Source organism: Poromitra crassiceps (genome assembly GCF_964638095.1).
Source record: "Poromitra crassiceps genome assembly, chromosome: 8".
NCBI lineage: Eukaryota > Metazoa > Chordata > Actinopteri > Beryciformes > Melamphaidae > Poromitra > Poromitra crassiceps.
The window spans coordinates 16,315,138-16,339,494 of record NC_139629.1 but is presented as its reverse complement, the minus strand read 5'-3'; the positions used below and the strand labels follow the sequence as shown (position 1 = coordinate 16,339,494).

Genomic DNA, 24,357 nt, shown 5'->3' with positions numbered 1-24,357 from the left:
TCAAAAGTGATGCCAAAACATCTCGATCACCCCCTGGTGGCTGGCGGCAGTATAGGTCTTAAATCCCGCCGCCTCCATGTCAGTGGATGGGACATGAGCCAAACTAAAAAATCTGAGTACATGTCAGATACATTTTTCACAAAGACAATTTTGATGATTATAGTTATTTCTTATCACGCTGATTGATGTTCAAATCATGTATGTTCAAATGCAAATTTTTCTGATGCGATCATTTTTAAATTAAATTGTTATTTGATGATATAAAAAGGGCTGATTGACAGCTGTGACAGCCACTCTCAAACCCCCGTTAGACGGTGGATGGCTGAGGGGCCTCAGCCTGACTCTACTGCGCACACTCACACAACAAGACACAAGCAAGATGGCAACTCGGTGAAATTAGGTATTTTGGCTTCACTTTTCCATAGAAGTAGGAAGTGGAGATGCGTTGTCCATACTTGTATATGTCCAACCAGGGCCGTAACCAGGGTTCTGAAATAGGGGAGGTCCAGCAAGGGGAGGTGCATTCGGTGGCGCCCGCAAGGGCGCCTGCCGAAAAAAATTTGAGGGTTTTTTCCCCCCTTTTTTAGCCATATTTAGAGTAATATATCATTTTAAATCAACATTAGGATTATACTGTTGTGATGTCATTATTCAGTATATTCTCTTTCATGTCACCACCTGCTCAGCTCTCCTGTCAACATAATTGTAACTAACAAACACAAACTGTTTTAGCCAAATTCATATCAAAATGACACCTACAAACACAGGTACACAACCCAAGCCGTACACAACACACAAAGTCATCATCGATAATAAAAAAAACATACAGAGGGACATTTATTTATTCCTGATAGGAACGATTGAAAAATAAAATAAAATATATTATGTTGTTTTTAACTTTACACCACCTCTTTTTGTTACTTATTGGGTCATGAAACTGAAACCATGCATATAGCCACCTGCATACCTGACTTCGGGAGCTTGGCAATTGGCATCATGCATGATTAGCCAGTAGCATCCCAACGTGTCACACAGATAACATTACTTAAGAGACAGACTAGACACTTACTTTCTTGGTTGTTGCTAAAAAATCTGTCAGTGTCACTCACTGTCTGTCGTTCACCTCGCTCACTGTCTCGCAGCTCGCTCACCTTCAATTATCTCGCCAGGCAGACAGACAGTCATCACTCACCACCATGCTGCTGCTCTCTCGGAATCAAGTTACCGCGGACGCGGCGTCAGATGACTTCCTGCCTGACCTGCCTTTCGTTTAAAAATAAAAGCGATCCCGTGTTTTTCATGCTTTTCCATGCAGATTGTTTTATAAAAAAAAAAAAAAAAAAAAAAAAAAAAAAAAAAATTCCTCTGAAATATTAGGGGAGGTCCGGACCTCCCCGTGCTCATAGCTAGTTACGGCCATGCGTCCAACTGAAGGAACAAGAAGAAAAACGGATTTTGAGTGATGGGGGACTTTAAATTATTTTGCATGCTGGGTAATGATCTGAGCATTGTGGGCCACCATAGCAGAATGCATAGGGAAACAATTGTTATTTGAGCAGAAGAACAGTCTCTGTTTGGGTCATGGGTCATCATGACTAACCACATCCTTGAGTTTCTTTCTTTCCGAATAGCCGTGTGAGAGTGAGTTAGAGAGATTAACATCGGGTGTAATTGCTGTTCTTGGATTTGGCATAATGGCATGTCCTCGCTTGCTATTGGTTGGAGCGCAGTAAGAACGTTCCAGTAGGAAGTGCTACTGTAGCGCTAGAGAAGAACAACAGATCTGAGAGGATTTGGATGTTAAAGCAATCTTCAGTTGAAATCCACTCCCAGACAATGAAATCCTTATTTACTTCATTTATTTTTTTACTAAAATGTTTCCATTGGAAAAGGGGCAGTCGAAAGACAGTCCAGCATGAAGTTTTTTGGAGTGTACGTCAGATGTGGGTTTGCTTTTATGCAATCTATTGGCTGACAAGTCTGCGAGCGGAGCAGTTCTAGCTTTGACCTCTGTGATTCTGGCCTTCCTATTTAAGGGGTTCTCAAAAAGTGGGGTCCTTGAGGGGGTTCCCGGGGGTCAGCAGAAAATTGGTGAATTGCTAAAGTTCAACTTTTACCATTATCCCCATCCAAAGCAACTCAATTAAATGAACTGCGCCGTGCAAATGTGATTGTGGTTAATCAAAGAAATCGAAGTGTTCAGCATAAGAAGACACAACACATTCTTCTGTATTTGCCATGTTTGAGTAAGTTTCACATTTCACTGAGCATGAGCTTGGTATTTTGTGTGTCCCGCTTTAGGCTCAGCCTGTTTGTTTTGGGGATTAAGACTTTAGTTGGGTCTGGTAGCTGCTTGACAGACTGAAAGGCGACTAAGCCCAGTGCAAACAGAGCATAGTAACGTTCTTAGCAAAAGACTATGTTTGAACACAAGTCCAGATTAGATGAGACATTTCTCCCTGCGTTGAGCCAACACTGCCTCCTATACAGTACCCAAGACAGTCCGACTTCCCTTCACGCAGTCCAGCATGTTTATGAGTTAATTATATATTTTTTTTATTTAAGTTATTAATTTAAGTGATTAGACAAAGGTTAGTCTCTCAAGGCAATTTACAAATTCTACTAAATCCGCAATTTATGAATGCTCCTGCCAACCCATCTTTACCTAAGGGGTCTCAGAGTTGGTAAAAAAAAAAATAAGGCAGGATATCCAATCAAAATAAGGTGGGATATCAGCTCATTTCGCCACTTGTGATTGGTCGCGTACCATCGAAGGCGGGTATCCGCTCATTTCACCACTTGTGATTGGTTGGAATACCATCGAACTTCCTTCGGGGCTGAAGCGTTTTTTCTGTGGAATTTGACTTCCTCTGTCCAAATGTTAATGGAATAAAATACAGACTGTCTCTGGAGCATTCAAAGATTGTAGAAGAGATAGACTGGAGAGACTAGACGAAGGTTAACTCAATTTGCCACCCAGGTCAAAGTGATTTGTGGATATGAAAATTCTTTGAGATCAATTTGCAACTAAAAGGGGGATTTCTTTTCATTTTCAGATCAGAAAAGGAGAAGGGTTTCTGCCAGCCGTACCGAGGCATTGCCTGCGCTCGCTTCATCGGCAACCGCAGCATCTACGTGGAGTCTTTCCAGATGCAGGGTGAGAGCGAGAACCGAATCACAGGTAAGAACAACAAAACAAAAAACAAAAAACGCTAGTGTTGATGAGTTGCTGATCTGAGATTTCTTCTCATGAATCGAATAAAATCATGAATCATGAAAAGTCCGATTGATGGCCCCGACGACTGATCAGTCCAAAAATGACCCAGATATTAATTAGTAAAAACATGCAAATGAAGGTTATATTTGATACTGTATGTCACTACATTTGATGTTAGTGGGCTTTGCTTGGTTTTTCCAATCTTTGCTCTCATGCATAGAGTGCCAAAGTCACGCCCTCTTCGGCCGGGTTAGGCATAGCCTACAAACCAATTCATTTTTCCATAGACATTTCGTAAAATGCTTATAAAAATTGTTTTACTTGGTCAAACCAAGCGATTCATATATTTAAAATCAGGAGAGACCATACAACATTTCACTCGGACCTGTTATTGGTATGGGCCAACTAAAATGTTCTCATCGGTGCTTCCCTAATCTCCTGTGTTCGGCCCCTCTCAGCTGCCTTCACCATGATCGGGACGTCCACCCATCTCTCGGACCAGTGCTCCAGCTTCGCCATCCCCTCCTTCTGTCACTACGTGTTCCCCCTGTGTGACGAGGGCTCACGGGGTCCGCGCCGCCGCCAGCTGTGCCGGGACGAGTGCGAAGCCCTGGAGAACGAGCTGTGCCAGGCGGAGTACAGCATCGCCCGCTCCAACCCCATGATCCTGATGCAGCTGGAGCTGCCCGCCTGCCACGCCCTGCCCCAGCCCGGCACCCCCGACAGCGCCTCCTGCATGCGGATAGGAGTACCGCAAGACAAGCTGGGGCCATGTAGGTGGACGCCGAATGACGCGCTCCAACACAGGGGGAGCCGATCGCCCGAATAGAGTGTCTGCTTTTTACGTTTCTAAAACGTGGCATTTTACCTTTCTGCAAACCTACAATCTCAAAGTAAATTGGAAACAAAACGGCGGTTGGAAAATGCAAATAATACAACTTTAACAACTTTGGTCATGTTTAGGCAAGTAAAACATCATGGTTCATGTTAGGGTTATGGTTTGGGTTAGATCTAAATAACAAAAACGATAAATGTGACTCACGGTTGAAATGTAGTGTTTGGAAACGCTGTGACTGGGGATCGAACACGGGTCTCCGGTGTGAAAGACAAGTGTTTACGCCAGTGGTACGCAACCTTGCCCTGCAAAATGTTTTTGCAAGAGCCGCAATCCACAAAAAGTCCCTTTCCTCCCTTTTTTTAAAGATTTGTATTTATCTATTTATTTTAAGTAGGACTTAAAAGAGCCACAACTACGCATAAAGGAGCCGCATGTGGCTCTAGACTCTAGCAGTGATATTCAACCCAAGGCTCTAGAGTCTAGCCTTGGGTTGAATATCACTGCTTTACGTTCTCCATCCACCCCGACCACTAGACCCTTACTGGCCACCACGCTATTTCAATAGCAGACTCTATGACGTGTATAACGATGATATACACATATCTATAAATGTGATATGCAGCATATTTTTGCTTCAGAAACGTGATATTATATGTATGTGGATTGCAGAAACGTTCAATGCTGACATTTTATTCTGGTGACCAGGCTTCACCGGGACATGAGCACACATACATGTTATGACTGCCTGTTAATGTAATAAAACTAGTATAAAGCTTTTATATATAGTATAAAAGCTATTAAGAGTAATATAGTGTTAATGTTAATGTAGTAATAATTATTGGATTTTATTTAGGGGAAGATTGAAATTCTCAGTGACTTTTTCAGTAACTAAAATGCTGTTTCAAAAAGGATCACTATATATCCACTTTGATGATTTCATCATCGGTTTAGTTATTATTGCAGTTTTGAAAATGACATTATCGGGAAGCAAGTTATTCTATTAATATTAGGTAAGTTTCATTACATGATTAAATGAATGTATTACTACATTAGCTGCAAATTATTATAATGTTGATCATTTATTATGTTAATAGGATGTTATATAATGCATATACATACCAGTACACTTCTATAAATGCTGTTATGAGGGTTTATGTACCTGGGGTGCCCTCTAGTGGCTTTATATGAAAACACAATTAGATTTTTCAGGCTTACAAATGCCCTAGAATGTCATATAAGCCGCAATCTTTATTGGGAATAAACATGATACACAAATAGTTTGGTGAATTTGACAGGTATGTGACCATGCCTTAAAGGTTATCTACCAATCAATTAAGCATGGAAGATACAAGATTAATTAAAATATATCAAGACAAATAGGATTAAGGCATGGAAGCTGCAAAGTTTAATAGGCTGTTTTCCAGTCAGTTGGCTAATCTTGCAGACTCAAGTCCAGCTGCTTTGTGAATGTATATTCATTTTTTGTTTGTTGTTTTTTGTTTGTTTTGGATAAGAAATTCTGAAATTCTAAGACACACACACACACACACACACACACTATATATATATATATATATATATATATACATACACACACACACACACACACACACACACATTTTATATATATATATATATATATATATATATATATATATATATATATATATATGATATATATATGATTTTTCAAAAGAGTACAAAAGGTATTAAAAAAAACTGAATAAGAGTAACTAAAAGTGTTGACCAGTTTAAAGTTTTACATTGTAAAAACAAAGTTGTGGGCTTTGTTTGGGCATCAAGATGGCCGCCACAACAAAAACATTCCGTGACTGCAAGTCATGAATAGCACACGTCCAAGCTGACTCGCTCCGTTTCCACAGATTCACCTCCAGACCACAGCTGCTACAATGGAAGCGGGGCTGACTACAGGGGCACAGTGAGCACCACCCGGTCGGGGTACCCGTGCCAGCCCTGGAGCTCCCAGTACCCCCACAGCCACCACCTCTCCCCCACAGAGTACCCCGAGCTGCGGGGGGGCCACAACTTCTGCCGTAACCCTGGTGGCCAGATGGAGGCGCCCTGGTGCTTCACCCTGGACCCTCAGGTCAGGATGGGCCTGTGTGACATCCGGTCTTGCAGTAAGTACAGCACTTGAGTCTTTGAAGAAAATGAAATGGTAACACTTTATATCAAGGTACACATATTCACCATTAACTACCGTAAATTCCGGACTATAAGCCGCGGCTTTTTTCCCGTTTTTTGGCCTTTTTTGCCCCCTGCGGCTTATATAACGGTGCGTCTTATCTATGGATTTTTTCCAAAAAAAAAAAAAAATCTCTCTTTTTTAGCACTCTTTCTAACTATAAATCCACTTCTGTTTTAATTTCCTCTCTTGCCCTCTTTTAACAACATAACATAACATAACATAACACAACACAGGTAAGCAGAAAGAAAAAGACGAAGCAATCACGCCATGAATGAGGAAATGACTCACCTGCTGGAGGCTGGAGATACACCGCTTGGGCTAAACTTTTACTCCGTGAAACACTATCGATTAAGTCCGACATCGCTCAGAGGTTTTGAGCAGCTTGAAAACAAGTTTGAAAACGTGCAGAAGTCCATCCACTCACTCACTAAAGAAAATAATGCAACCGTGAAGAGTTTCACTCGTGTCCAGCCATCTGGCCGAGTTAGAGCCGAAGTCCCGAACACAGTGAGAAAACCTCCCGAAGCTGCTGCTGCAGCGGGGTGCATATTGTCCGGCCAGCCGACCGAGAGGCATGCGAGCCGGGCACTATTAAACAGTTGGGGTGTGTGAGGTGGCTGGCTGTGGAGGTGGCGGTTTCTCCTCCTCCTCCTTTCTCCCGCACACCGGGCGCCTCGGCCACGTCCAGACCCCGGCCTGCCACCGAGGGCCATCTTCATCTGCCTACTCCGCTGGCCCGACCGTCAACTCATCCTCCAGGCTGCGGGGAAGAAGCAGCTTTTTCGCTTTTTCGTCCGGCAGGACCTCTCCGCGTTGGTGCAACAGAAACGCGCAACATACAACAGCATCATCGAGTCAATGGATATCGCTTTGGCGTACTGTACCCAGCGAGACTCGTCATAACCAGACCGGACTATCTTTAGCACTCTTTCTAACTATAAATCCACTTCTGTTTTAATTTCCTCTCTTGCCCTCTTTTCACCACACCGCGGACACTGTGTGCCCAGCGGCGGAACAAGAGCTCAAAGTGAAACTGCCGAATATCTTTTGAGTTGGACTGGTCAATAGTACTGTGAGTAACTAAAATAAAAAAATAAAAAACGGAATTCTCTCTTCTTTAGCACTCTTTCTAACTATAAATCCACTTCTGTTTTAATTTCCTCTCTTGCCCTCTTTTCACCACACCGCGGACACTGTGTGCACTGTAAAAAAAACAAAAAATACCACAATGTGTGATTTTGTCTGGGGATTAGTGACCTGACTTTTGTTTTGTTGAAATGTTAATAAATGGGAGCTTCCCCAAACAGCCATCGATCCCGACAATCCCCTCTGTGCACGAAGCCTTACATATGGTAATTAAACATCAAAACACCCGCGGCTTATAGACCGGTGCGGCTTATAGAAGAAAAAAATAGTCACCTTTGAAGGTGCGGCTTATAGACCGGTGCGTCTTATAGTCCGGAATTTACGGTAGTTGCTTATTAGCAGCATATTGGCTGTTTATTAATCATTATAAATCACTTATTAATGCCTTATTCTGCATATTCTACACCTACTACTAAGCTATTAACAAAGAGTTTCCCCTCAATAACCTCCTAATTACTGCTTATTGAGAGTAAGTAAGGAAGTTGTTGTACATTAATTATGATCTTAATGCTTTAGTGGTACGACCACCTTATAAGGCCCAAACTGTGCAAAGCATATTAACATCCAAATTCATGGCGCCGCATGGCTGATCGAATCTGTTAACAAGGATGCCGAAATGCATTCACGTCGCTTCAGCGTCCAGTGTGTTTGCACCGTAATAGAGTCCCAGAGGAATGACATGACATGACATGACATGACATGACATGACATGACATGAGTCATGTCATGTCATGTCATGTCATGACATGACATGACGTTACGTTACGTTACGTAGCAGATGATTTTATCCAAATCGACTTACAATAGCACATTTTCTCAACAGTAGTGAAATCAACTGTGCAACACGCTCTAAGTCAGCTAAGACTTTCTTTAAGCATTTGTAGAAAGTAGTAGTAGATTGGTTGATTGATTGATATTTTTATTTGAGTGTCATGCACCTTAAGGTGCCCAGCCCATATAGGCTTACAAGACACTATATAATATTTACAATAGCCAAGATGGCCACACGACAAATCATAATATACATTTGTACAGAATCAAGACAAGAAAAGGCATTTCAACAAAACATTCAGTAGTAGAAGTAGCATTATTTTCCTAAAATCCCAAAAAGTCCTAAAATCAGGAAGTTGGCATCACCTGGTTCTCCCGTCTGGAAGCCAATGTTTTTGTTTGTTTGTTAGTTTGTTTCGGTATGGTATTTTGGTTAAATGCCTGAAATGAGGTCTGGTTAACAAAAGTTTATGAAATCTGAAACTTTTTGAAGCTATCACGATTTCTGGCGACTGCATTTACTCTTCAAATATAATAAAAGTGGTGTTCATTTGTGAAGATTATCTTGCTGAACAAAAAGGGAAGTATCATAAACTTTTGTTGACCACAGACCTCATGTCAGCCATCTCAACCCATTCAAAAATCCCATTGAGTTCCAGACGAAGGAACCCAGCTAACTTCCGGATTGGCCTACAAAAAGTCCTCATCCCTGCGGCACTCTATAAGCAACTACTTCATGGTGAATGTACCCTAATATAAAGTGTTGCCAATATTTAATTTGCATAGCTCAGCGGTGACTGAACAATCCTGTCATACGTGTTAATGTGCAGAGCCTCCCGAGAACCCCAAGAGGGAGATCCTGTACATCCTGATCCCCAGCATCGCCATCCCGCTGGTCATCGCCTGCCTCTTCTTCCTGGTCTGCATGTGTCGCAACAAGCAGAAGGACCCAACGGACACACCCCCTCGCCGCCAGCTCAGCGCCTCTGCCAGCCAAGACATGGAACTGCCACTGCTCAACCAGCAAAAACACCAGGTATACACACACCAAGATACTGCTAACACTTTAAGGTACACATATTCACCATTAACTAGTTTCTTATTAGCATTCATATTAACAGCACTGCATATTTCCTGTTTATTAGTCATTATAAAGCAAGTAATGCCTTATTCTACATGATCATATTGTACTATAGTACTAGGCCATTAACTAAGAGTTTTACCTCATTAACCTCATAATTACTGCTTATTGATAGTAAGGAAGTTGATAAGATGTTAATATGCTTAAGCACAATAATATTAACTCATTCTCTGCCAAAGACGTACTCGGACGTACTTTTTACAATGGCCTTCTGTGCCAAGGACGTACTTTCATGTTTTGCTTGTTTACATTAGATCAGACCCTTTCCCAGCCTGTGACATTGTTTCAAGTCAAACTGATGAACGGAAGCGCTAAATCACGTTTAGTATTTATAGTATAGTCACCCATTTAGCAGTAAACAGAGTCCGTTAGTGAGCAGCTGCCTGTGATTCCTGTGTGCGTGTGTGTGAGACGAGAGAGAGAGAGAGAGAGAGAGAGAGAGAGAGAGAGAGAGAGAGAGAGAGAGAGAGAGAGAGAGCGAGAGAGAGAGAGAGAGAGCGAGAGAGAGAGAGAGAGAGAGAGAGAGAGAGAGAGAGCGAGAGAGAGAGCGAGAGAGAGAGAGAGAGAGAGAGAGAGAGAGAGAGAGAGAGAGAGAGAGAGAGAGAGAGAGAGAGCGAGCGAGCGAGCATAAGGGTTCATTTGGTCCGTCCAGTCTTGGACTATCTGGTAAATAAGTTCCAGGAAGTAAAAGTCAGTAAAAACTTTATTTTTATTTTTTGGGGAAAACAAATACTGTATATGTCTGATGTGTCACTGAGGCAAAAAATAAAAGGCTCAAAAGAGAGTTCTGCTTGAAACGGTGTCGTTCACTAAAAACCTATTTTTCTCCTATTTCTGTTACAAAGGAGGGCATTTTCAGTGAAAACAAGCTAACTTCCACTGCTTGTAACTAAACAAGGAAACATGGTCGAGTTTCAGTTTTTTACAAGGGGTAAGAAGAGAGTCTCTGCTTTATTGTGAGATATGTTGTGTAATTTTATTCCTAGCACAGAATATTCTGTGGGTCCTGGAAGATCAGGAAATATGCTCAAAATCCTGGCACTGGGAGCACACAGACCGAAATGACCCTGGCAGAGAATGAGTTAATATATAATATATATATATATTATATATAATTAATATTCATATTAATATTAATTAATATGAATATTAATCAGTATTGCCTTATAAAGGTGGTAGTACCACTAAAGCATTTTAAGATCATAATTAATGTACAACAACTTCCTTACTTACTAACTACTACTACTGTACCTTAATATAAAGTGTTACCAAAATGATTGATATACAGTCAGTCTACTGTAATGCAAAATAAGGTGAAGTGAGGTTCGCACAGATTTGGCTTCTTACTGTATCAGTGCCGGCAGAATACAGGAGAAAATCGTCCATAGAAGGTTAAGTATTTAAAAACTCAGATTTGACTTGGCTGGCTTTACACGCTTAGCTGTACACTTTGGTGAAATGAGAAACTGATTTATCCATTGCTTTGTGGCTGCAGGCCAAGCTGCGGGAGATCAACATGTCTACGTTACGTTTCATGGAGGAGCTTGGCGAGGATCGTTTTGGCAAGGTTTACAAGGGCCACCTGTACGGCACGGCGCCCGGCGAACAGACCCAGGTGGTGGCTATCAAGGCACTGAAGGACAAGGTTGACAGCACTCTACGGGAGGAGTTCCGCCTGGAAGCCATGCTCCGCTGTCGCCTCCAGCACCAAAACGTTGTCTGCCTCCTGGGTGTGGTCACCAAAGAGCAGCCCATGAGCATGGTCTTCAACTACACTTGCCTGGGTGATCTGCACGAGTTCCTGGTGATGCGCTCCCCCCACTCAGATGTGGGCAGCTCAGACGACGACAAGACGGTCAAGTCCACACTGGAGCAGGCCGATTTCCTTCACATCTTCACCCAGGTTGCTGCCGGCATGGAGTACCTCTCCAGCCACCAAGTGGTCCACAAAGACCTGGCCGCCCGAAATATTCTGGTCTGTGATAAACTCAGCGTGAAGATCCTGGATCTGGGCCTGTTCCGAGATGTCTACTCCGCAGATTACTACAATCTCATGGGCACAACCCCTTTCCCCATTCGCTGGATGTCCCCAGAAGCGATCATGTATGGCAAGTTCTCCACCGACTCTGACATCTGGTCTTACGGTGTGGTGCTGTGGGAGATCTTCAGTTATGGTCTGCAGCCATACTGTGGCTACTCCAACCAGGATGTGATCGAGATGGTGCACAGCCACCAGCTGTTGCCCTGTCCAGATGACTGCCCGGCCTGGATTTACAACCTCATGTTGGAGTGCTGGAGCGAGTTTCCGGCGAGAAGGCCACGCTTCAAGGTAGGGATGAAACAATCGCCGGTTTAATGATAAACCACAATCAAAGTCCTGATGGTTACTATTGTAGCTGCTGCACAGAGCGCTGTTCGCTTGTTTATTCCACGTGCTGCATGTCCAAATTGCACCAAACCATTCGTTAGTGCTGCTAATTTTACTTGTGATTCATAAAACTTCCAGCGCGTGTATACTTTTTGAACTTTTTCACCACATTTTAACAATGCCGCGATAATACTCATAACCATGATCATTTTGGTCACTATAATCATCATATGAAATTTTCATACTGTTTCATCTCTACTTCAAGGACGTCCACACACGCCTGCGCACCTGGGAGAACCTGTCCAACTACAACAGCTCCGCGCAGACCTCTGGCACCAGCAACACCACCCAGACCAGCTCTCTTAGCACCAGCCCCGTCAGCAACATCAGCATGAGCACGGCCAACGCGTCGCGCTACGCTAGCCCCAAGAAAAGCTCGCCCTTCCCCCAGCCCCAGTTCATTCCCATGAAGGGCCAGATGCACCGGCAAATGGTGCCCCAGCAGCTCTACATCCCCGTCAACGGCTACCAGCCCATGCCAGCCTACCCTTACCTGCAGAACTTCTACCCCATGCAGATCCCCATGCAGCTAGCACACCAGCAGATGCACCACCCGCCTCAGATAGTGGCTAAGGCCGGCTCTCACCATAGTGGCAGTGGCTCAACTTCCACCGGCTACGTCACCACCGCTCCCTCCAACACTTCTGTCACAGAGCGCGCCGCTTTGCTCAACGACGACCCCAAGACCAATGACGAGGACTTGGCCGACGGGGGCTCCCAAAAAGGGCTAGACCAAAATGAGGACATGTCCGTGCCGGAAACAGAATTACTAGGTGACAATGATCCTCCACAGACAGACGAGGTGGCGACGCACGCTGCGGACGCCTAAAGCGGGGGTTCTCCTCGTGAGACACTGAAACGAAACGAGAGCTGAGATATTCTGTGAGCTGAGCTTGCTTGACAGAAACTACATGAGCAGCATCAAGTGAAGGGAAGACTTTTGAGAAACAGTGACTGAATGTTTTGTATTGGGTTTGGCCGGTACTGATGCATTTGAATGCACAGTGTGTCTCTGGTTTGGCTCTCTCAGACCACAGTGTCAAACGTCAAAGGATAATTCCGGTGTTTTTCAACATGGTCCTTTCCTAGTTTTTGTCATCAGTGACAATTACAATAGGATTTTACCATAGAGCTTTTTGTTCTGGGTGGGACACCGTAAAAAAAAAACCTTAGCAGGTGGACTTCACTTGACAGACATGGTAATTCTGATTTATCTGATTATCCCCCGGCTTCAGCCATTCATGTGTTCTCTTCCCTTATTCATTGTATTCTGTTCCATCACCACATGATCATCTTGGTATGAAAACAGGTGACTGTAAAAATTAAAAGGTGACTATAATCAAATCACAGCCACAGCCAACGAGCTGTGTACATGGTAAAGCACCAACGAGCTGTGTACATGGTAAAGCACCAACGAGCTGTGTACATACATGGTAAAGCACCAACGAGCATATGGTGCTGGGGTGCTGGCATGCTTTTTACACCAAAACCAATGTTTTCCTATAGTACTTTCATGCTTTTTACACCAAAACCAATGTTTTCCTATGGTACTTTCATGCTTTTTACACCAAAACCATTGTTTTCATATGGTACCGGCATGCTTTTTACACCAAAACCAGTGTTTTCCTATGGTACTGGCATGCTTTTTACACCAAAACCATTGTTTTCCTATGGTACTGGCATGCTTTTTACATCAAAACCATTGTTTTCCTGTGGTACTTTCATGCTTTTTACATCAAAACCATTGTTTTCCTATGGTACTTTCATGCTTTTTACACCAAAACCATTGTTTTCCTATGGTACTTTCATGCTTTTTACATCAAAACCATTGTTTTCCTATGGTACTTTCATGCTTTTTACACCAAAACCATTGTTTTCCTATGGTACTTTCATGCTTTTTACATCAAAACCATTGTTTTCCTATGGTACTACTTTCATGCTTTTTACACCAAAACCATTGTTTTCCTATGGTACTACTTTCATGCTTTTTACACCAAAACCATTGTTTTCCTATGGTACTTTCATGCTTTTTACACCAAAACCATTGTTTTCCTATGGTACTGGCATGCTTTTTAAGTCTTTAGGCATGCATAAAAGGAGGACCAAGCTGTTTTGCCCAATGCGGTCTGCCTTGACATTTTTGCAGCAGATGCACCTGTAGCCGGTGGGATCGTCACCTGAGGCTATATAACGCTTTACAGTGAACTAGGTCAAGACATTTTGAACACAATCATCGTGATGGCAAAAACATGGGAAATGTGGCCTAGGGTGAAAATGACTGGAATTATCCTAAGCAAAATGAACCCTGCAAGCTTCTTACAAAAACAGCCAGGAAGGAGACTGTCCAGACGCTTGATGAATGCTGGCCTGGACATTACATTTCATTATGTTGCAAAGCCTTTCAGAAGAATTGATGTTCTGTTGCTGTGCAACACAAAGCATTCTCTTTTACAACAAGTATTGCAGAGGTTGGATTGCTTTGATATACATTTTATAGTCCTTTTGAGATAATTGTACTGTGGTTTTGTGAAAGATATTGTCTGATGGTAACAGGAGCCAAGATAAATCTGACACGTGATAGAATGTATGATGAATAGAAACAGCTTCCAAAGAAACAGTATTTGGATGATATTTTGTAAACTTTTATTTTTATTTTAAAATTAGTATACTAGTCACTGAAATGTTTTTTTTTTCCTGAACTTACCTCCATGTAATGAAACAAAGAACTATATGACGATGGTACCATTTGGTGTTTCAGGAGAACGACCCGTGTTGAGCCTTATTCCATATGACTGCCTTATTTCCTATAGGTTTCTAGACTTCTTGCCACCAAGTTTGATACCCTGTTGTACAGATTTGTAATTTATGTAATTAGAATTTAAACATTTTTGTTTTTATTTTTCTTTGTTTGTGAAGATTGCTAAGCCTGATGTCCTTGCCACCAGATATTTGCTTTCAGCAGTTATAACATGCTAACCACATAATTGTGTCCATCCATCCATGGAGTATCCAATAAAATGATATAAAGACAATCATGGCATATTTGCCTTTTGGGCGAAGAAGGAAATCATATGATATCACTAGATAATCATGTTTGGCCGTGATCACTGTTTAAATCAGCTATGACTTTTATGCAGAGTACAGTGCAAAGTAGTTACATTATGATGATACTGTAGATGCTCTATCACTGATTCTATATCCAGTGACTTCCTGACTTCATGCTCGATGGAGAGAACAGCAAGTGCAGAGTTGACCTGAGGTATGTTTTAATGAGTTTCAGTGATGATAAACTTCTCTCACCTTATACTGGGGGAGTGAGTTTAACCAACTTACTCGCTACCACTCGGGACTCACGAAGACTCAACATTCATTCGGTTACATGTGCAATAGGCTAAGTAGGCCTAAATAACTCCGTTACTATACGGTTTGCAATTGTAACGTTCAATATAATAAAGTATTAATCTCATACATAACCTTTTGATATGCTGCCATCTGCCATCTCATGCTTGTTGATTTAATGATTGTTTTGCACCTGCTGCTCACGTTATGAACAAAATGCTTAGACCCTTATAGCCTCAGCAACAACTAACTGCATAGTCATTTTAATAAAGTATGAATGTTAGCAGCAAACACACCACTAATAATAATGCTTGGAAGTAGCCTACTTTCCCCCTTTTTTTGCTGCATCGTGACATTGAATGAAATACAGTGTTACTCATTACAAAAGTAACATATTACATGTAATATATTACTTTTAGCAGTAACTCAGTAACTTATTACTTATAGGATTTCAGTAATATTATACCAGTTACTTTGTTAAGTAGCACAAGTTACAAATGTAGTTACATTTTTTGTAATCAAAGCACATATTTAAAAAAAGATACAATCATTTCCTAATCAAACTGCGTGTTTTATGCAAATAACCACTATAGATGACAATAACAAAGGAAAAGGATAACATTTAGAATTTTGGATTGTTTACAAGACGGTTGAATTATTTTTCAGGATGGTTCCGGGGCAGCGATGTCATTCTGCTGCTGCTGTAGTTGTTTTGGTGAAAGTAATGTAAAAGTAGTGTAAGAAGTAAGGAGTGACTCTACACAGACAGTAATATTGTAAAGTAACTTATTACTTTCAAATTAAAGTAACTAGTAATATGTAGTATATTACATTTATTTTGAAAGTAACTTGCCCAACACTGATGAAATATATTAGGCTCGTTTGAGATGACTTCTGGCTCGCCTGGCTGGGAAGCAGGCGAGAGCAGCCGAGTGCAGTCAGCCAATCAGAGGCAGAGAGGGGCGGGTCATGCCGGCAATCATTGAGAGACATTGGCTAAAGTTGGAGAGTGCTGCGTTTCCATTGGCTGCATGGGCTGTCATTTAACGACACGCTGCCAATACACTTAAACCGCTGACCTACTAACACAGATCCATGAGGCAGCACCCACCAGGAGAGAGGAGAAAGCCAAAGGAGGAGAGGAAGGGAGCCCACAACTTGTAGAATTTGACCAACGGTAGAGCTTCTTTTATACTCTGTGAATGGAAATGCTTGACTTGTCCTCTCTTGTAGAAACCAGACGGGATCCTCCATCCAGATGCTAGAAAAGGTACACTTTTTGATTTGAGCTCAGCCTTGAGGCAGCCTGTCCTAATAACGCTATTCCTATTCCTGGAGCTAGAGTCACGCGTAATGATGTGATCGTTTTACGCACAACGGCTCTGCTCTATTCGCACAGGCTCCATAACTTTTATTTCTCTGCCCTAATCTCATTTCTCTCAGCTATTAGGTCAAACTGATGTCAGACTTTATCACAGTCAAATTAAGTGTATGGGCCGCCCGTGTTCATCTCCATTACCTTGGTTATTGTAAGCAGCAATAAAGGGACAATTCTATTTCGGCAATAGTAACAGTAACAGGCGTGTAACAGGCGTGTAGGCCTACGGACTGCGACACTGTGACCCAGAATGTGATGTGAATGGGTGGATTAGAGCCTACATGCTGCCATGTCTGCGGGATGTAGGCTGATAAGACAATATCCAGCTATATAGCCTACATACTGTAGGTTATGGTTTATTATTGCCACGCTGTAACACTTTGATGGCATATAGGCCCACACGCCAGTGTCATGAGCAAGCAAGGCAATGATGTCATGTAACAGTGAATGGCCAAATTGTCTCCAGTGGAGCCATGCCTGTAGCCTAGCCTTATTTTATCTATCCTTCCCCTTGTATAGCCTACAGTGCATACAGATGTGTAGCCTACATGCAGTATAGCCTACAGCTATATGCAGTATAGCCGTACATCTACATACAGCTATAGCTGCCGACATACAGCTATACCCTACATACAGATATGTAGCTTACATACAGCTATAGCCTATACAACTGATATAGCCTACATACAGCTATAGCTGCCTGCATACAGCTATAGCCTATACAGCTATAGCTTACATACAGATATGTAGCCTACATACAGCTATAGCCTATACAACTGATATAGCCTACATACAGCTATAGCCTATACAACTGATATAGCCTACATACAGCTATAGCCTATACAACTGATATAGCCTACATACAGCTAAGCTATAGCCTACATACAGATATGTAGCCTATATACAGCTATAGCTGCCTACATACAGCTATAGCTGCCTACATACACCTATAGCCTACATACAGCTATTAGCTGCCTACATACAGTTATAGCTGCCTACATACAGCTATAGCCTACATACAGCTATAGCTGCCTACATACAGCTATTGCCTACAGTACATACAGCTATAGCTGCCTACATACAGCTATAGCCTACAGTACATAGCCTACAGCTATTAGCTGCCTACATACAGCTATAGCCTACATACAGTTATAGCCTACATGTTATTGGCAGACGGGTGAATATTTCCTAATGTCCGCAGCCATAGAAATTGCTGGCAGCTCATTGTGTAATCCCTACACAATGAAGGAATCTGGGGCAACAGGACATGACGGCCAGGGGTGTTACACCCAAATGTGTGACTGCATGGGGAAAGAGTCCATTATTTTTTATTGTCCTCCCTTTTTTATTTTTTAGTTCATATATTTATTTATTTTTATTATTATTATTATTAGGCTATTATTTATTTCAATTCTGATAAGGATACACAGAAAGTAGAAATATTACAACACCAATACAAAAAAGCAAATAAAGGCATAAACAATCATGATAAGTATAAAAACAAATTAGATAAATAATAATACAAATCACATACATCAATATAATTAAATTGAAAATCCAGTTTTATTATTTCAACATTTCTGACAGGACCCATCAGATCACCTACTGTAGCCAGCAACAAGCACCCTCTGCGCTCACACATTTAGCTGGGCACAGATTTCACTGACACCCTATTTGGTGACCGATCGGATTCTGTGACCTGTGCTGAAATTCTTACCCTAATCCAAACCATCTCTAATTTCTAGTGCTGAAAACTGTGATTCATAGGGGCTAGATTATAGATACCAGATACCAGGCTAAACCATCTCCCTCCTCATACCTGAACCTAACCAACCTAAAAACACCGCAGGTCACTGAGTCTGATGGGTCACCAAATACTGTGTAACACCACGGCTGCGGTTGGGTTGCGGATATTATATTACCCAGCGCCCATTTAATCACATGTGGTCTTAATGTGATGTGTGCCTTGTTTCCCTGTCCCTCGCTGGCTTACAGTAAACAAGGTAAAACAATGTGTTCGAGGAACGTTTTACAAGAAAGCCCAACAAACCTACCTCGTTTCAGAATGAACCGGCTTGTTTGTTATCTCAATATCTCAAGCCACAAGCATGCATTCCTTTTATGGGGAATTCTCAGGCTAGCTAGCTAGCTTTTATGCTATTTCTCCCACATTAAGTTCCTTAACACACACCTCAACAGTCACATTTGTACGAGATACAATCTTTGCCCTAACAATTCACTCCACCTTCTCCTCCACATTAATTGATTACTAAATCAAGATCTGTTCACAATGAACCTACACTACAGTCATTGAAATGTGTGCCATGATGACATTGCACTATGTGGGAATGTGTTGAGACTGGTCTGTGATGTGGGCGTGTAGCTTCTGGTCAGCCACGTGTCGTGTTGTAATCAGGGCTGTCTGTCTGTAGTCCTTTGTTCCTCCTCCTCCTCCTCCTCCTCCTGCTCCTCCTCCTTCCTCCTCCTCCTCCTCCTGCTCCTGCTCCTCCTCCTTCCTCCTCCTCCTCCGGAGGTACCGGAGCCTCCAAGCACAGGCAGCTTGGATTTCCATTTGATTCCCAGTAACTCTTTTGGCGTAACTCAAAGATATTCTTCCGTTACTGAAGTTGTGTCCAGTGAAGGTCAGTGAGAAGCTGCTGTAAGAGAGGCCACACAGCAGTTTTAAAGACAGTAGGACAGAAAGTAAGACCTTTCAGGCTTGTTGACAAGACATGGATGGCTAACATCTGTAGACTTGGCTTCAATTCTCATAGGCTGTTTAGCAACTGTTGCTGCTTCAGTGTACAGTTATGGTGAGTAGAGCTAAGCCAGGGCCTGACATCATTCAGAGAGCATGTCTGAGATGGCTGTACAGCAGCTTGTAAAAAAATCAAAGATAACGCGCTCAACTCCTTACTTTGTACTAGCAGGCTATGTAAACTGGGTACTGGATCCCCCAGACTTTGCACAGCAGCTTGTACTTTACATGCACGATGCAGGAATAATGTCACTTGTGGTTCCCACAGGTCCTTGAAAGTTTGTGAATTTGAGAGAAAAATCAAGGCATTTGAATGTTTTTGACAATAGACACATGGGTCATTGAATTTATAGCTATAGTTTGTGCAAGAATAGAAATGAGATCAAATAGTTTTATTTGTCCTCAAAGAGGAAATATATATATTTTTTTTAACTTAATGTGTAACACAGCACAGTTGAGAAGTGTTGACACATTCCAGAGCCTAGTGGCAAATACAGTACATTTAATTCTTTTTTAAACATTTTCGAATTAATTGAATTGAATCGCTGTGAATTAATATAGCATTTAATTCAAGCCACCACTTAAATTGATAGAAGCGATTCCCTGTTTACTGTATTACTTTTGTTACGTCCACTAAGGTGAAAACCAATTTGTTCAGGTTAACATGGTGAATCCTCTCACACTCCAGGAGAGACTTTTGGAGTAGAGTTAAAGTGCGTGTAAAGCAAATTTGTTTCTCAACACGTTACACATTAGACATTGGTTGCTGAAAACTTGTGAAAAGACTTTGAACCATCTAATTTAGTACTGAATTGTGGAGTTTGAATCTCTTCTTCTGTTTTTCACCATTTTTGTGATCAAGATTTTTTGGGGTGGGCCTTAATTGGGGGCTCAATGATGCTATAACAATGGCTCATTTCCACATTTAGTCGCGCCCTCTTCCAGGTTCCACATGAGACGGCTGAATCGCTTTGTTTGTCCAAGTAAAACTCTTTTAATACGGATTTTCCAAAACGTTAATGGAGAAATGAACGGGGAATTCACTTCCAGAGGTCCCATGCGGAAGGATGTGTCAAAATCAAAACAGCTTGATTTTTGCTTTCCACGGACTTTAAAGACAAGACAGTTTACAGTGCACATCTACCATATCACACCATTTAGTCCTACTTACAGTGCTAATACACTGACATGTAACCAAACCACAACAATCTTTGTCATCTGTTTTCCTATCCCGGTTCTATATTTAGACATTATTTGCACTCCAATGGAACTCCATTAAGGAAGCCAGACATGATTGGTAGGTTTGTGATGCAGAGGTTTGGAATCTGGGAGGGTGCAGTTCTTTGGAGTGTCAGGTCGGGTGTTATAAGTATAAATTAATTTGAATTAAATTTTGAAGGACAAGGCAAGGGACTCAAGGCAAGGGTTGATTTATGTACTTGTAAGTATCAGTGACGGTTTGACAGATCGAATATGAAAAATGTCATACAGCATTTTACAAAGAGCATTATTGCCGCAGCTATATAAACCTCGGGAATTTTTTTAATGACATGATTTTTTTTATAGCAGTTTGTGATCTTTGTTGAGATGACATGACAGCCATGTCAAATCAAAGGTTTCCAAATGATAATCAGCCATTTTTTTAATATATATTATTGAATAGTAGTGTATAGACAGGGTTAGACCAGGAAGCTTGTTATTATTTATTATTTATGGAGAAGGGGTGGGAGTTAATAAGTTTGACTTCTTCTCACTCCTTTTCGAATATGTATATATTCTATTTTTCTTTGTTTCTGAAATGGCTTTTATTTTATTATTTTGCTTTCATATTCGAAATAAACACTTCAATCAATCAATCAATCAATCAATCAATCAATACAGACATTGTGACAGTGGCCTAATAAAATATTTGGCATGTAATAGTGTGGAGGAATTGCACAACATCAAACCTCTGTTCTGCTCACTTTCTGCCAGCAATAAAAATACACCCCATCATGTCATCCTAATTGTAATCAGAAGAGAATGCAAACTCTCCTCACAAGTTAACTGCCAACTGCATCAAGGATGACCAATTCCCAAAATCACATATACGCTATATACATCAATTAAGCCACAATAAAATAAAATAAAATAAAATAAAATAAAATAAAATATTATTAAATATATATTATTATTATTGAAGTGGGTGTACATTTTCACTTAACTTTGACATAGGGCTGGGCAATATATCAATATTATATCAAATCAATACAGTATTGTGATATGAGACTAGATATTGTCTTAGATTTTGGATATTGTAAAATGGTGATATGGACATGGCATAAGTGTTGTCCTTTCCTGGTTTTAAAGGCTGCATTACAGTAAAGTGATGTCATTTTCTGAACTTACCAAACTGTTCTAACTGTTCTATTATTTGCCTTTATCCTTAAGTCATTATATCCACGTTACTGATGATGATCAAAAAACTCATTGTGTAAATATTTTGTGAAAGCACAATAGTCATACCTACAATATTGTCACAATATCGATATCGAAGTATTTGTTTGATTTGAACCAGATTTGAAAATATTGTGATATTTGATTTTGTCCATATCACCCAGCCCTACTTTGACATCTAAAAACATGTCTTCGTTTTTTCCCCCCACAGAATTCTTGAACGCAAGTGGAATATTCCAATGTGGGAGCTACCACTGCTGGACACAACCATCATTCGCAATCATTGCCACTCATGGACTTTGAATAGAAGGATGTGCAGTTAACACAAGGACTTATGAGCATATTGGCAGTAGCAAATAGCGATAATATGCAAGCCATCAAGACAGAGCCAGCCTCTAGGGGCTCCTACACTGGAGACGACGCCTTGACTCTGGCTGTGGCCTTGCAGGGAGCCAACAGAGACCAGATGAGCCGCGAAATCTCCGGAATACCGTTCAAGGCTAAGACCAGCTGCCGGCGGAAACGCGAGTTCATCCCGGACGAGAAGAAAGACACCGTCTACTGGGAGAGGCGACGCAAGAACAACGAGGCGGCCAAGCGCTCTCGGGAGAAGCGCCGCATCAACGACACGGTGCTGGAGAGCAAGCTGATGGCCCTCGGCGAGGAAAACGCCTCCCTCAAGACCGAGCTGCTGTCGCTGAAGCTGAAGTTTGGCCTGGTGAGCTCGGCTGCCTATGCCCAGGAGGTCCAGAAGATCTCCAGCTCCACCGCCAGCCTGTACCAGGAATTTATCGCACCCAGTGTTGCGCAATTTTCTTACAGCGGGGACTTAGAGCCCCTGCACCTGGGCAGCAGCTGTATCTCCGTCATCAAGCACTCGCCTCAGAGCATGCTGCCCGAGATGTCGGAGACGTCCGCGGTGACTCAGGGCAGCTCCTCAAAGAGCATCTGCAGGACGTCCGAGGTCATCAAGCAGGAGCTGGCAGAGCATGGCAGCTATGCGCGTGAGAGGAGTAGTCCTTATGAACTGTATAGGGGTTACATGGCCAGCCCTCTGCCTGGCCGGTACGCCCAGCCTACGTCCTTCCAGCAGATCACCAGCAGCTCGTCCAGTAGCTCTCCCAGTAGCTCGGAAGACGGGGCCGTGAGCAAGTCCTCGGACGGAGAGGACGAGCAGCAGGTCCCCAAAGGCTTGTTGATGACAACCGCGGCCGACCCGAGAAGCGTCATTGTCTCCGCACTCAAAGTGCCAGATGCCTTCAGCTCTTCAGCTTTGCCCCATAAACTGCGGATCAAAGCGAGAGCCGTTCAAATCAAAGTGGAGGCAATCGACCCTGAATACGAGTCTTCTGGGAAGTCCTCCTCCCCCGGGGACATCTCAGAGGGGGGATGCTATGGGGCAACTCAGGTCTCTTCGTCGTCGGAGTACATCCAGTCGTCCCTCAGCCCTTTATCGGTACAAGTAACCAACATGCAAGAGTGGGGCCACCCGTCTCAGCAATGGCCCAAGAGCGGTGCAGAGAGACCCCCGAGCCCCGTCTTCAACAAACTGAGCGTGGATGTTAAAGACTCCCCCTATGCCCACTCAGACTCTGAGAACTTCTACTATAAACAGGGCCTTGCCGGCCTGTCTGCAAATGTGGCCTCTCTCAAAAGACTGATCACAATGCGGCCAGGAGGGTCTGTTATAGAGTTGACCAAAAGCACTACTGATCATCACCACCACGAGTCATTATCAAAAGGAGGTTCCTCTGTATGAGCTCTGTAGGTTTGCACAATGCCTCTTTTCCACTGTGTTCACTGTTGCACTGTGCGGGTTGATATGATGTAAAATAACTTGGGCTGGGTATGGTTTCAAAAATTCAGTACCGATATGATACCAATGAATAGACTATTTCATTTGATACGTTTTGGTGGCATCTCGGCACACTGAACTGCCAACTCTGTCACATACACCACGCTCGATGTCACCACCACAGGCTGTATCATGGGTTGTAGCTGCTGCGGTAGTGGGCCAATCACATGTGGCATTAAATCAAAGAACGCTTGCGGTGATTGGCTGCAAGCAAAACCATACAAATAGTATTTTTTTCCTACATCTGTGTACAAAAAGGATCAAACGCAGGTATCTTGTGACTGGAGAAGTTTTGAGACTACTTGGTACTTCAGTCGAGGACCGATACCCAGCCCTAAAAATAACACTGTTCATTTATGAATGGTGTGTGTGGGTTGTGCACTTGCTGTTGCGGTTTGGCATATCTTCATAGAACTCAATTTGCCCAGCAGCCCAAAGTCTGTAGATGAAAAATCAATGTTAAAAACTTTTTCTCAAGGTTTGTTGTAATGATGGTGAGTTTTTGTTTACAATAAATGTGTCAGCACTGAAACATGAATGTGTTTGTGAATGTGTTTACATAATGCAAAGAGAGACACATCCTAAGATGGGTACATATTATTACAAAGAATAATACAATATTTGACTTTACTTCCAGTCTGTTATTTTGATGATGATACTGTCCGTGTGTCTGAGTGAACTGGCATCCGATTGTATGAATGAAAACCCTTGAAAGTTTGGGAAAAGTCATGGAATTCACCTCTTTATATTGGATTTTAGTGCTTCTCGTAATTTCTATTAATAGATTTACTTTATGGGAAATTAATGTTTTAGTTCAATAGCTTCCATGTAATGGTGATGC

General features: G+C 42.2%; 2 protein-coding genes across 2 annotated transcripts in view; both read left to right on the top strand.

Moving 5' to 3' along the window:
* The window catches only part of ror2 (receptor tyrosine kinase-like orphan receptor 2), a gene marked incomplete at both ends in the record, with an annotated part of 94,477 nt that extends 81,898 nt beyond the window's left edge, over nucleotides 1-12,579 (top strand). The window contains 6 exons of the mRNA XM_083641078.1: nucleotides 3,057-3,181; nucleotides 3,676-3,990; nucleotides 5,939-6,196; nucleotides 9,012-9,217; nucleotides 10,818-11,651; nucleotides 11,956-12,579. Of these exons, the coding sequence (XP_083497204.1) occupies nucleotides 3,057-3,181; nucleotides 3,676-3,990; nucleotides 5,939-6,196; nucleotides 9,012-9,217; nucleotides 10,818-11,651; nucleotides 11,956-12,579 (2,362 nt within the window). The remainder of the gene's footprint in view (nucleotides 1-3,056; nucleotides 3,182-3,675; nucleotides 3,991-5,938; nucleotides 6,197-9,011; nucleotides 9,218-10,817; nucleotides 11,652-11,955) is intronic.
* Nucleotides 12,580-16,222: 3,643 nt separating this feature from the next.
* Nucleotides 16,223-24,003, top strand: nfil3 (nuclear factor, interleukin 3 regulated). Its single transcript, XM_083641423.1, has 2 exons — nucleotides 16,223-16,359; nucleotides 21,873-24,003. Exon 2 carries the CDS (start codon nucleotides 21,996-21,998, stop codon nucleotides 23,418-23,420), a length of 1,425 nt encoding a protein of 474 aa, XP_083497549.1. The 5' UTR covers nucleotides 16,223-16,359; nucleotides 21,873-21,995; the 3' UTR covers nucleotides 23,421-24,003.
* Nucleotides 24,004-24,357: the final 354 nt, after the last annotated feature.

Excerpts from the sequence above, each read along its gene's own strand:
- nfil3 (XM_083641423.1), top strand. The coding sequence starts at position 21,996 with ATGAGCATATTGGCAGTAGCAAATAGCGATAATATGCAAGCCATCAAG.